Source organism: Amblyraja radiata, chromosome 39 (genome assembly GCF_010909765.2).
Source record: "Amblyraja radiata isolate CabotCenter1 chromosome 39, sAmbRad1.1.pri, whole genome shotgun sequence".
In the NCBI taxonomy this organism is placed as follows: domain Eukaryota; kingdom Metazoa; phylum Chordata; class Chondrichthyes; order Rajiformes; family Rajidae; genus Amblyraja; species Amblyraja radiata.
In genome coordinates this window covers 1,615,278-1,629,511 of record NC_045994.1, presented here as the reverse complement: position 1 = coordinate 1,629,511, position 14,234 = coordinate 1,615,278, and the positions used below count along the sequence as shown (strand labels likewise).

Genomic DNA, 14,234 nt, shown 5'->3' with positions numbered 1-14,234 from the left:
TCTTATAGAAATATACAATTCTTAAAGAGTCTGAAGAAGGGTCTCGACCCGAAACGCCGCCTATTTCCTTCGCTCCATAGCTGCTGCCTCACCCGCTGAGTTTCTCCAGCAATTCTTAAGGTATGAGACAGGCTAGATGCAGGAATACTGTTACCGATGTTGGGGGAGTCCAGAACTACTGGTCACAGTTTAAGAATAAGGGGTCGGCCATTTAGGACCGAGATGAGGAATAACATTTCCACCCAGAGAGTTGTGAATTTGTGGAATTCTCTGCCACAGAAGGTAGCGGAGGCCAATTCACTGGATGTTTTCAAGGGAGTTAGATTTAGCTCTTCGGGCTAACGGAATCAAGGGATATGGGGAGAAAGCAGGAACGGGGTACTGATTTTGGATGAACAGCTTGAATGGCGGTGCTGGCTCGAAGGGCTGAATGGCCTACTCCTGCATCTATTATTTTCTCTTATGTTTCTATGTCGTGCACGAGCACCTGCCAGCTGCGCGCTCCCGTGTTTCGTTCGTCCTCTGCCTTTGGCTGCAAGGTGCAAAACGTCTCTTATTGACAACACGGGCTTTAGAGAAAAACATGGATCTCAATTTAATGAACAGTGGTTACAATAAAGATTGAGAGAGTAAAAGCCGCTGGCGGCCCGCATCTGCGGTTACCAGCGACGCAACACAACCAAGCAACGCTACCTGGCTCCTCAAACCGCTGCAACGCGGGGCGACTCCTCTTGGAGAAACATTCAACCGGAAAATACAGAGGGAATTCGCAACCATCGGGATAAATGCAAAGCCCGTGTGTGCGGCGCGGCGCGGCGCGGCTGGGCGGCCTGAGTGCGGGCGGGGTAAGACCTCGGTGTGAACTCTACTTGGAGCTGGTGTATTTAGTGACCGCCTTGGTCCCCTCTGACACGGCGTGCTTGGCCAGCTCCCCCGGCAGCAGCAGCCTCACTGCCGTCTGGATCTCCCGGGAGCTAATGGTCGAGCGCTTGTTGTAATGGGCCAGGCGGGAAGCCTCGCCCGCGATGCGCTCAAATATATCGTTGACGAACGAGTTCATGATGCTCATGGCCTTGGAGGAGATGCCGGTGTCGGGGTGGACCTGCTTCATCACCTTGTAGATGTAGATGGAGTAACTCTCCTTCCTCACCTTCCTGCGCTTCTTGCCGCCCTTTACCGGCGTCTTGTTGATCGCCTTCTTGGCGCCCTTCTTCGGGGCGCCCTTCTTGTCGTCGGGCATGTCCGCGGCTGCAGCCGGAGATGGGGCTGTAGCTGCAGCCGGAGTTGGGGCTGTAGCTGCAGCCGGAGGTGGGGCTGTAGTTGCAGCTGGAGCCGGAGTTTGGGCTGTAGTTGCCTCAGGTGGAGTCAGAGCCACGGGGTGGAGGCTGGATCCGCAGCCGGAGATGCTGCTTGATGGAGTCGCGGGGAGAGACTCAGCTGGAGATGGAGCGGCGGTCCCGGACTGGCGATGCAAGTTTAGCCGGACCCACGTCTGGAAATGCAACAGCACCGCCGCTGCCAAAGATCATTGAGCGGAGCCGCCGCCGCCGCCTTATAAACCCCGCGGCCCATGCTAATGAGGAATCGCAGCCCCGCGCATCGCCATTGGCCGCCTCACGTCACGTCAACATGCCCTGGCGAATGGCGCAGAGCCTCACGACAGCTCCTCCCCCTCCCCTCTCCTCCCTGTGAGCAGAGTCACGGGGTACAGAAGAGACCCTGGTGATAGCATCATCTATAGGGAGGTTTCACGGCAGTCGGGTCACGACCCATGACCCGTACTGTTGCTACGCTACTCCAAATGGATTACACGCGATGTACTGCAGGTAGGCACTTACCATTGTTTCCAGCGTAGTGGGCCCGTTAAAACCCCACTGCTGAAATTGTCCATTTTTGCACTGTGAATAATTATGGAAATCGGTATAAGCGTGAGAGACATTTAGCCTACTCCAGAATTCCAAACGTGAGGAGAAATGACGGTAGATAGAGCTGAAGGGACAACAACAGCCAGTGCTTGGCGAACATTGGCCGTTTGCTCACTGCATTTCATCAAGTAAGGCATTATTTGTGTTTTTTCTTGATTCCTTTGGCATCTAAAAAGTTTCAGAAGTGATAAATCTTACTGTAATATTTTTAAATCGCCTATGGTTCTCGTGGGTTTTTACATACAAAATGAAAACGCCTCTGAAGAAAAATTTACAGCCAGATTTATCACTTCTGAGAATTTTTAGATACCAAAGGAATCAAGAAAAAACACAAATAATGCCTTACTTGATGAAATGCAGTGAGCAAACGCGATAATTCCCGATATTTTCAATGTTTACTAAGCACTTTAGCTGCTGTAGTCCCTTCAGTTCTCGCTTCTCTATACCTTCATTTCGCTTCACATTTCGAATTCTGAAGTTGGGTACATGTCTCTCACAATTACCCCGACTCCCACAATTTTTTTCAGCGCAAAAATTCTACATTTTAGCGGTTTTTAACAGGTAGGAAAGTACGCGTTTCTAGCATTAATAACATATACCGGAAGTGACGGATGTCTTCCAGTTGGATTTAGCGGCTCCGTGCGTCGAGACCTATGACCCAGTGACCTTTCGTGCAACCCCCCTATAGTAGGGGGATCTTATAGAAACATATAAAATCATAAAAGGATTGGACATGCTAGATGCAGGAAAAATGTTCCCAATTTTGGGTGAGTCCAGAACCAGGGGCCACAGTCTTAGAATAAAGGGGAGGTCATTTAAGACTGAGGTGAGGAAAAACATTTTCACCCAGAGAGTTGTGAATTTATGGAATTCCCTGCCACAGAGGACAGTGGAGGCCAAATCACTGGATGGATTTTAGAGAGAGTTAGATAGAGCTCTAGGGGCTAGTGGAGTCAAGGGATTTGGGGAGAAGGCAGGCACGGGTTATTGATAGGGGACGATCAGCCATGATCACAATGAATGGCGGTGCTGGCTCGAAGGGCCGAATGGCCTCCTCCTGCACCTATTTTCTATGTTTCTATCTCCGATGCCCTGGTGTGGAACACCTGGGTGCAGATGTGGCATAGACGGAGGAATAGGGAGTAGGTCATGGAGTCCTTACAGGAAGCAGGGTGGGATTATTTGTTGTATGTGATGGCTGGTAGGGTGGAAGGTGAGGAATCAATCTTTCCAGGAGCGGCAGAGGTTCACCTGCGTGTCCTCCAACCTCATCTATTGCATTCGCTGCTCTAGATGTCAGCTGTTCTACATCGGTGAGACCAAGCGTAGGCTTGGCGATCGCTTCGCCGAACACCTCCGCTCGGTTCGCAATAGCCAACCTGATCTCCCGGTGGCTTAGCACTTCAACTCCCCCTCCCATTCCGAATCCGACCTTTTTGGCCTGGGCCTCCTCCATGGCCAGAGTGAGCACCTCATATTTCGCTTGGGCGGTTTGCACCCCAGCGGTATGGACATTGACTTCTCTAATTTCAGGTTGTCCCTACTTTCTCCTCCCCTTCTCAGCTCTCCCTCAGCCCACTGGCTCCACCTTTTCCATTCTTCTTCCGGGCCCCCCCCCCCCCCCCCACCACCACCCTCACATCAGCCTGAAGAAGGGTCTCGACCCGAAACGTTGTCTATTTCCTTCGCTCCATAGATGCTGCCTCACCCACTGAGTTTCTCCAGCATTTCTGTCTACCTTCGATTTTCCAGCATCTGCAGTTCCTTCTTAAACAATGCTCAGCGGGACAGGCAGCATCTCTGGGGAGAAGGAATGGGTGACGTTTCGGGTCGAAACCCTTCTTCAGACTGAAAGTCAGGGGAGAGGGAGACATAGAGATATGGAACGGTACAAAGAGCATGTAAGGTGTTAAAAGAACATAAAAGCAGATGATGATCAAAGAAATGTAGAATGGTTCAATGTTGGCTGATGGGAAGGTGACAAGGAGGCATACATAAGGTCACAAGGAATAAGAGTAAAATTAGGCCAATCGGCCCATCAAGTCTATGCCATTCAATCATGGCTGATTTATCTCTCCCTCCTAACCCCATTCTCCTGCCTTCTCCCCATACCTCTGTTACCTGTACTAATCAAGAATCTATCTATCTCTGCCTTAAAAAAATCCACTGATTTAGCCTTCACAATCTTATGTGGCAAAGAATTCCACAGATTCACCACCCTCTGACTAAAGACATCTCTCCTCATCTCCTTCCTAAAAGAACGTCCTTTAATTCTGAGGCTATGACCTCTAGTCCTAGACTCTCCACATGGAAACATCCTCTCTACATCACTCTTTCCAAGCCATTCACTATTTTGTATGTATCCCACCTCAATGTTCTAAACTCCAGCGAGTGAGTACAGGCCTAGTGCCGACAAATGCTCATCTGCTCATTCTTGGGATCATTCTTGTAAATATTCCCTCTCCAGAGCTAGCACATGCTTCCTCAGATATGGTGCCCAAAATTGCTCACAATATTCCGTATGCAGCCTGACCAGCATCTTATGGAGCCTTATCATTACATCCCTGTTTTTGTAGTCAAGTCCTCTTGAAATAAATGCACTGTGTTTGCTTTGAGTTTGCTTTCTTTACTACCGATTCAACTTGCAGAGTAACTTTTTGGGAATCCTGCACCAGCACTACCAAGTCCCTTTGCACCTATGATTTCTGAATTCTCACCCCATTTAGAAAATAGTCTTATGCCTTTATTCCTACCAAAATGCATGACTCCACACTTTGCTACATTATATTCCATCTGCCACTTCTCTGCCCAATCTCCCAACCTGTCCAAGTCCTTCTGCAGAGTCCCTCACTGTCCATCTTCAAAACCAGTCTTAAAACCCTTTTCTATTCCTTGGCTTTTGACCCTGCATGAGACTTTTCTATTGTTTTTACTCTCTTTTTTAATGTTTTTATTGTCTTGTAATAATTTTTTGTTCATGATTAGTCATGTACAGCACTTTGTTGCAACAGTGGTTGTTTTTAAAGTGCTCTATAAATAAAGTTATTATTATTATTATTACACTACCTGCCCTTGCACCTATTTTCGTATCATCCGCAAACTTGGCCACAAAGCCTTCAATCCCCTCTTCCAAGTCATTAATATACAAATTGAAGAGTCGCGGCCCCAGCATCGACCCCTGCGGAACTCCACTAGCCACTGGTAGCCAACCAGAAAAAGCCCCCTTTATTGTCACTCTTTGTCTTCTGCCCTCCAGCCAACCTGCTAGTACAAGCTAGTATCTGCCCTTTGATACCGTGGGCTGCCTTGTGGCATCTTATCAAAGACTTTCTGAAAATCTAAGTAAACAACATCTACTGACTCTCCTTTGTCTGTCCTGCTATTTACTTCTTCAAAGAGTTCCAGCAAATTTGTCCTACAAACAGTTAAATTGATCAGAAGGACAGTGAAACTAGTAGGAGAACCTGGGGTGTGGGGGGGGGGGGTGGAGATAGAGGGGATACAAGGGTTACTTGAAGTTAGACAAATCAGATTCATACCGCTGCATTGTAAGCTACCAAGTGAAATATGAGGTGCTTTTTGTACAATTTGCACTGGGCCTCACTCTGACAGTGGAGGAGGCCCAGGACAGAAAGGTCAGTGTGGAATTGGGAGGGGAAGTTAAAGTGTTCAGCTACCGGGAGGTCAGGTCAGCCAAAGCGGACTGAGCGGAGGTGTTCAGCGAAACGATAGTCCAGTCTGCGCTTGGTCTCGCCGATATATAGTCCACACCCGGAACAGTGGATGAGGTTGGAGGAGGTGCAGGTGAATTATTGTCCCCCATGACTGCACCTGAAGCCTCTTTAATTGCTGAGAGTCGAGTCAGCTATTGACTGTAATACCTTTTGAATTCTTCTCATTCAGTGCATTAGTTGAGAAACTGACAGTATTATTGCAAGATAAAAGTAGAAGTAAAACCCTCGTATAATGGACCATGTTGGGGGGGATGTACGTTACTGCCCATTGTTCGCTATAACCGAGTATGATTATCGTTAAATAAGTGGTAGAAACAGATAATTGCAGATGATGGTTAATAGATAAAAAGATGCAAAGTGCTGGAGTAACTCAGCAGGACAGGCAGCATCTCTGGACAACATGGTTGGTAGCCCGGCCTGGAAGTTCGCCATCATTTCACCCCACAGATGCTGCCTGGTCTGCTGTGCTGCCCAGGTGAGGTCTGCTGTATGGTCTTTACCAGATTATATGCAAAACAAAGAATTTCACTGTACCTGTGACAATGAAGTATCAGTGGACATTGATTAATTTGTGTTTGATTCATTCATTAATTATTTCTTTAGTAATGCATCCCCAGCAAAGAACAGCCAGAGTGTGGCAGAATGAAAAGTCAGTTTGTGGATGAGAAACGTGGGTGTGCAACTTGTGTTTAAATGAAGGTGATTCTAATGGTGGGATAACTGAGCTGGGGCACAGCATGCAACACACAAACAGGGCCTTTGGCCCAAGACGTCTCTGCTGACCTTCACGCCCACCGACACTAATCCCATTTGCCCGCTTTAAGACAGCATCCTCTCTGTCTTATGCCATTGCCGTGCCTCAAACAGTGTCTGCAGCTGATTCTGCCGCCTCCTCTGGCTGCACATTCCATTATGAACTCCCGTTCACGATTACCCATATTTACCTTCACCTTGAACATATGCTTTTGTGTTTGATAGCCAATTTCCCAGGTTAGGGGAGTGTTGGACAGGGAAATGAAAGGGCAGGAGTAGCCAGATGTTTGAGATTCTTCCTTCAGCAAAGGTGAAACGGCTGCATGGGAAGGATGCTCCATCCAACGGCAACTCTAGTTAAAGTGGCATCAAATTGAAAGGAAAAAAACATGAACTGTTGCAAATATTAGTGATCCCCAGATACTGGCAAAGGTAATGATAACATGGGAGTAATGGAGCTGCCTGTATTTGATACCACAGCTAATAAAAAGCAAATGCACTGTTTTGCATTTGTTAAATTCTCCTCCTCTCCTGCCATCTCAGGGAATCTATGTGCAGACACTCCAGTATACTCCTGTTCCATGCTGTAACCTTGCCACAGTCAGATGGCTCTCCCTGAGCACGCCATTGCTTTCTGTAATTGGAAATCTTCCATCTGGACTACATCACTCTCCTCACCGCCCCAGTACATGGCTTGTGCAGCATCCTGCAGTTCACCTGCTTATTGTCATCCTTTAGGAATTCCATCCATTGGTTCCTCATTGTTCATCATCCCAGTAAAGTAGTCAAAGACCACAAATGAATTTCAAAATCTTCCTTTACCTTGTACTGAATCATGTCCGTTCTGCTTGTCCTATCACATTCTAAATGGCCTGTTCCATCCACACTGCAGCACAAACCCAGTGACAGATGTTGGGCAAACTAATCAGGTCATGCCCCATGCTACCCTAGTGATTTCTTCCACCAAAGTGCTTTAGTGACTTCTACGACAAGGACAGGGACTAAATACATGTCCATAGTCTCTGCAATATCTTTAGTTACTACTTCTTCAAGAGACTCACGAAATTCAGCATGTCTGCAATGGCTCTTACAAACTTCTATAGATGCTCCACAGAAAGCAGACTGTCTGCTTGCATCTCAGATGTTCCAAAGACATACAGATTTGCAGGTTAATTGGCTTGGTATATATGTAAATTGTCCCTGGTGTGTGTAGTATAGTGTTAATGTGCAGGGATCGCTGGTCGGTGTAGACTCGGTGGGCCAAAGGGCCTGTTTCTGCGCTGTATCCCTTGGTCTGGAGCAGCTCTGCCCAATACTGCAAGAGATTGCAGAGCTGTAGATGTAGCCCAGTCCATCACACAGACCACACTCCCCACCATTGTAGATGTAGCCCAGTCCATCACACAGACCACACTCCCCACCATTGACTCCATCCGCACTTCGGTTTTCTCCCTCACTCCAAAGAAGTAGAGGATTGTAGGCTTGGTATAATTCTAAATTGTACCTAGTGTGTTTAGGATAATGTTAATATGCCGGGATCGCTGGTCAGTGTGGACTCGATGGGCTGAAGGGCCTGTTTCTGGGCTTTATCTCTAAACTAAACTAAATCAAAGACCCGTTAAATTAGGTGGTATTGTAGACTGTGAAGATGGTTATGAAGGATTACAGTGGGATCTTGATCAGCTGGGCAAGTGGGCCAAAGAACGGCTAATGGGATGTCATTTTGATAAGTGTGAGGTGCCGCTATTTGGAAAGTCAAACCAAGGCAAGATGTTCACAGTGATCGATCGGTAGGGTCCTAAGGAGTGTGGTAGAGCAGAGGGATGTAGGAGTACAAGCACTGTGAGGCGGCACAGTGGTAGAGTTGCTGCCTTACAGTACAAGAGATGGATCCTGACAATGGGAGTTGTCTGTACGGAGTTTGTACGTTCTCCCTGTGATCGCATGGGTTTCTCCAGCTGCTCTGATTTCCTCCCACATTCCAAAGACGTACACATTTATAGGTTAATTGGCTTTGGTGGCTTGTAAAATTGTCCTTGGTGTGTGGGAAAGTGTTAGCGCGCAGGGCGATCGCTGGTTGGCATGGACTCGGTGGCCGAAGGGTCTGTTTGCACGGTACATCTCTAAACATCTACATTGTTATCTGAAAGTGGTATCACAGGTAGATAGGATGGTAAAGTAGGCTTTTGGCAGCTGGCCTTCATCAGTCAGGGAATTGATGATAGAAATTGGATCATTATGTGACACTTGTGCAGGATGTTGGCAAGGTTGCACTTGGAGTATTTGGTAATGGCATTAAACTGGAAAAAACATCAGAGAAGATTTACAAGGATGTTGCCAGGACTCAAGGCCCTGGGTTGTAGGAAATGATTGAGCAGGCTGGGACCATATTCATTGGAGCGCAGGAGGCTGAGTGGTGATCTTATTGAAGTGTAGAAAATCATGAGAGGAATATGTTGAAACATATAAGATTGTTAAGGGCTTGGACACGCTAGAGGCAGGAAACATGTTCCCGATGTTGGGGGAGTCCAGAACCAGGGGCCACAGTTTAAGAATAAAGAGTAAGCCATTTAGAACGGAGACGAGGAAACACTTTTTCTTACAAAGAGTGGTGAGTCTGTGGAATTCTCTGCCTCAGGTGGAGGCAGGTTCTCTGGATGCTTTCAAGAGAGAGCTAGATAGGGCTCTTAAAAATATCGGAGTCAGGGGATATGGGGAGACTAAAGAAGGTCCATCTGTCTCCTCAGATTCTGGTGAACTTCTACCGCTGCACCATCGAGAGCATCCTTACCAACTGTATCACAGTATGGTATGGCAACTGCTCTGTCTTCGACCGGAAAGCACTGCAGAGGGTGGTGAAAATTGCCCAACGCATCACCGGTTCCTCACTCCCCTCCATTGAGTCTGTCCAAAGCAAGCGTTGTCTGCGAAGGGCGTTCAGCATCGCCAAGGACTGCTCTCACCCCAACCACAGACTGTTTACCCTTGGGAAGGCGCTACAGGTCTCTCCGTTGTCGGACCAGCCGGTCCAGGAACAGCTTCTTCCCTGCGGCTGTTACACTACTCAACACTGTACCTTGGTGATTGGGACAGGCTTGGGCAGGGAATCTTGGAGTTGGATTGAAGGGCCTATTTCCGTGACCCTGACTAATTATGGTAACTGCCAAGGAATTCCCCTGCTATCTATTACATTACGAGAATTTTGTCCAAATGCCTGATCCCCAAATCACAGCACAGATTCTGTCCATCCAGATGCACACATTGTGTGATCTTCACCACTTGGTCTGGAGGGGAGGATCCTGGAGAATACAGCTCACCCCCTCCATGACACACTGGGCAACCTGAGGAGCACCTTCAGCAACAGACTGGTTCCACCATGATGCAGTACAGAACGCCACAGGAGATCCTTTTCCCTGTGGCTGTCAAACTGTACAATTCCTTCTGTAGTGGGGCAGACTGACCCCCCTTTCCCGCCCCCCCAATCTTTGCACATCTCCAATCCTACACTAACCACTTGTCACTTTAATTTCATGTTTCATGTATCTTGCTGTGTTTTTTGACCGTTGGTAGATCAATTTTCCTCCTGGGATAAAGTTCTATTGTATCAACATTGACACGGAAAAATATGCAGCTTTTTTTCACTGTTTTCTTCAAACTCTAAAGTCTTTAGCTTCATCAATTGGCTGTCTGCAGGAATTAATGACCATTTGACCCTTGTTCCACAACTGCATATAAGCCATGGTAATGAAGCAATGGAACTACCTCGGTGAAGACTGGTGTTACTACAGGCTGTGCCTCAGCCAGGACCTTTCTGTCTTTCTTGCTGCAGTGTTGCAGTGCCTCATTTCAACAAGCTGCCTGCGAGAGTGAAGCTCTTTTTCAGAACTAATAGGGAGCTGTTCAACTATATTCCAGAATCAAGTCACCCAAACCTAGAGGACCAGTGTGTCATGGAGGAGGTGAGCTGTATGGTCCAAGATGCTCTGCATTTTGAGGAGCATCCTCTCCTCCAAAACCAAGTGGTGAATACCACCGGGTGGCGCCGCTAGCGATGGCTGCCTCGACAACGGTCTGTCTGTTTTTTTCATCTTTTTTTGTTATTTTTAGTGTGATTTACGTATGTTAATGTTCCCTGGTTTGTTTTATGTGGGGGGATGGGGGAGGGGATCGGGGGAAGCTTTTTTTCAATCTCTTACCTTGCCAGAGAGGCGATTGTTTTCCAGATCATATCTCCGGTCACCCTGCAGCCTAATGTCTTGGAGCTGGAGGCCTTGCTCGGGTCTGACCGGGGGGATCTATACCATCGGAGCCGATCCCTTGCCTGGGATCGACGCTCCAACCGTGGCCTACGGATTCCAACATTGAGGAGTAAGCAGTCTCGGGTAGAGGCCGATGTCGGGAAGCGCCAGTCGCAGGTTTCGAACCGCCCCGACCAGGATAGATCGGCCGGCGCGGGGGAGCTAAGATTCCCCCCCCCCCGATGCAGGAGCTTGATCGCCCCGACACGGAGGGCTTGACTGCCGGCTATGGGAGTCAAGATCGTCCCGTCACCAGTAGGCTCGAGGCCCCTGATTGCGGGAGAACAAAGGAGGGAAGAGATTGAACTTTTTTTCGCCTTCCATCACAGTGAGGAATGTGGAGGAGTCGCTGTGGTGGATGTTCATGTTAAAATGTATTTTGTGTGTTTTGATGCTTTTTATTGGTATAACTGTATGGCAAATCAAATTCCTCGTATGTAGCAAAACATACTTAGCTAATAGAGTGTGATGATGATTATGAAGATCACATCAATTGTGAGTCTGAAGAAGGGTCTGGACCTGGGGCTCACCTGGATTCGGCACCGTTCCGTACGACCTACCACACGCAACGGATTTTAGATCTTAGGAAATGGCTCAAAATCTGGTGACTCAAAAAAGAATTTCACTGTGTCTTGCAGGTGCCAATAAAGCACCTTTGAACCATTGAGAGTGCTGAGGACACTTGCATTTGTGTACGAGCTCCAAGCCACAGCTGAGACATTCACTGAGGAACTTGCACTCAGCACCCACACAATGAAGCTAGTCTATCAACCTGCTCCCACTATATCCCCCAACAATGAAGGTTCACAACACATTTGAAGACATGTACCACGTCCACCCATGGTCAGTTATGACCGGGGGGGGGGCCTACGAACCACGTCCCATACCTGTGGAGCCAGCTCAACAGCGGAAGACATTGATGCTGAATTCAATATGCCATCACAGCTGGTGGTCAATTGAGGAGAAGGGTACTTGCAGATTGGCTGCTGATGTGGTGAGCAGCATGACTCCTGTAACCTTTACACCTCAGGACTTGTCTGCTGAAGGGATCCAACCTCCAACCGGACTGCTGAGAATCTCTGGGCCAAGGAGGGGAGCATTGGAATGGTGTTGAGATCCTTCAGGTTATGGACTGGGGCAGAGACTCTGTGTCAACTGGCATACAGCATCCACACACCTGCCCTGCCAGTCAGCACCTACCCTGTCCACGCTACTCGGTGAACTATCATCCCAGCTGTAACCTCAGTGCAATTGCTGCCCATTTCCTACAATATGCTTTTGAATGTTGTCACGTAAATATTCCAAGCAGAAAATGTCATTTGAAGCTGTTTAAAGACCTTTTATTTAATCCAGAAAATGAAATATTCACTCTCAAAAATATGGAAATCTAAACAGAAGATGTTGGACAGATGCCACATATGAGGAACTGTCTGCAGCTGGACAGATGTTGGATTGACCTCTCAGTCCATGTGACATAGAAACAAAAAGCTGGAGTAACTCAGGCAGTATCTCTGGAAAGAAAGAATGGGTGTTGTTTTGGGTCGAGACCCTTCTTCAGATTAGGTCTGAAAACCTGACCAGCAATTCTGCCAGATTTTGTAAACATTTTGTTTTCACTCTTTCCTCTACCTTTCAGTGATGCATGGTGCAACTTCAAGTGTTGTGCCTAGTACAGGTTTGGGATTCAGTCTGTGGGTTAGAGTGTGTATCAGTGTGCGCCGGCTCACCCACACCACCCGCCCGCCCATCAGTCCGAGCCCCGAGAGTGAGGGCAGGGGACATTGCTAACGTATGGCTGCAGATTCACCCAGCACTGGTCAGCTCTACAACACCTCTTATTACATACGTCGTAACCATTAAAACACTGTTACATGTTTATTACATTTCCCTTTTCCTGCCAATTCCAGAATTTCAATTGACAATGCATCATAACCGGTCAGAACTCACTGCAAGGATACATGGGGTTGGTTTCTTAAAACAGTCACAGACAATCACAATGCAATACCATGTGGATCTTTGAAGGATTCTGAAGACAACATTGGGCTGGCACAGTGAAGCTGCGATAGAATTGCTGCCTCACTGCGCCAGAGACCCAGGTTCAATCCTGACCAAGGGTGTTGTCAGTACGGAGTTTGTACCTTCTCCCCGTGACCTGCCGGGTTTTATCCGAGTACTCCGGTTTCCTCCCTCACTCCAAAGACGTGCAGGTTTGTAGGCTAACTAGCTTAGATAAAATGTAAATTGTCCCTAGTGTGTGTAGGATAGTGTCCGTGTGCAGGGATTGCTGGTCGGCGTGGACTCGGTGGGCCAAAGTGCCTGTTTCCGTGCTGTATCTCCAAACTAAACTCAACATTTATACCGGGCATTTAATCAAAGTGCGTCACGCTACTTTCCAGCACCAAGGTGAGACCAGCCGCAGCGACGGAGGTGGGTTGGCAAACACCTCGTGTCTGTGCACACTGGAGGCATGAGTCATCATCGAGCATCACTCCGATACAGGATCAGCCTTACACACAGCATCACAGATCCTCAATGCTCGGCCCAATGCACAACTGCAGCCTGTGACCATCAGGGCCCACTGCACACACTGGAAATGCACATCACCTCTCAGATCTGGGAAGCCATCTCTCAACACAAGCAGACATCAGCAGTGAAGAAGGACACAAAGTGCTGGAGTAACAAAGTGAAAGACACAAAGGCAGCATCCCTGAAGAAGATGGATAGGTAATGTTTCGGGGTCAGGGGATATATTTAAGGCAGCGATAGATTCTTGATTAGTACAGATGTCAGAAGGTATGAGGAGAAGGCAGGAGAATGGGGTTAGGAGGGAGAGATAGATCAGCCATGATTGAATGGCGGGGAAGACTTGATGGGCCGAATGCCTAATTCTACTATTCCTTATGACCACCACAGCCCACTCATTTCCCCATTTAGTTCCACTTTGGCTTTTAGCCATGGGAACCTTTCATCCATTTACCCATGGGGAATCTGGCCAGCTCGGCCGTTAAAATGTTTATACACCCTGTCCCTGCTGCCCATTGAATAAGAATCCCCAAAACTCCAAATGAAAGTAATCTCATTGTCCTTAAATGGGCAACCTCTTATTTTTAAACAGTGAGCTCTAGTTAGTTCTCCCCAAGAGGAAACATCCTCTCTCCACATCTAACCCTAGACAGACCCTCAGGGTCTGTTTCCATCAACTCGCTACAATTCTCCAGCAGACCACAGCCTGTCTCACCTTTGTTCACGAGTCCAACAAACCTCCTCTGAACTGCTTTGACTCACTAATACCCTTTGTTAAATGGGACTGATACCTTACACGGTACTTCAGATGTGGTCTCACAGATGTCCTGCATAATAACTTCTGCATTTAATGTTAGTAGCAAACCAATGTCTGTGTCCTCACCCAAGCCTTGATTATACTAAGTTAGCTGCAATGGGCAAGCTGCAATGTCTGTTGCCTTACACCTGGTTCCCACACCGTTGACTGAGTTCCACCACAGCAAGAGGTGACCAGGTGGACA

General features: G+C 47.8%; 1 protein-coding gene across 2 annotated transcripts; it reads right to left on the bottom strand.

The window, feature by feature from the left end:
- Positions 1-570: 570 nt before the first annotated feature.
- Positions 571-1,503, bottom strand: LOC116967368 (histone H2B 1/2-like). 2 transcript variants are annotated; one of them, XM_033013876.1, is made up of 2 exons: positions 1,434-1,503; positions 571-1,272 (listed from the first exon to the last, which is right to left on the bottom strand). In XM_033013876.1, the coding sequence occupies exon 2, from the start codon at positions 1,238-1,240 to the stop codon at positions 866-868; it is 375 nt and encodes a 124-aa protein (XP_032869767.1). In that variant the 5' UTR covers positions 1,241-1,272; positions 1,434-1,503; the 3' UTR covers positions 571-865. The 2 variants fall into 2 exon arrangements, with proteins under 2 accessions (XP_032869767.1, XP_032869769.1); XM_033013878.1 differs by having other exon boundaries at positions 571-1,264; positions 1,448-1,488.
- Positions 1,504-14,234: the final 12,731 nt, after the last annotated feature.

Coding starts and splice junctions, on each gene's coding strand:
- LOC116967368 (XM_033013876.1), bottom strand. CDS start 1,240: ATGCCCGACGACAAGAAGGGCGCCCCGAAGAAGGGCGCCAAGAAGGCG.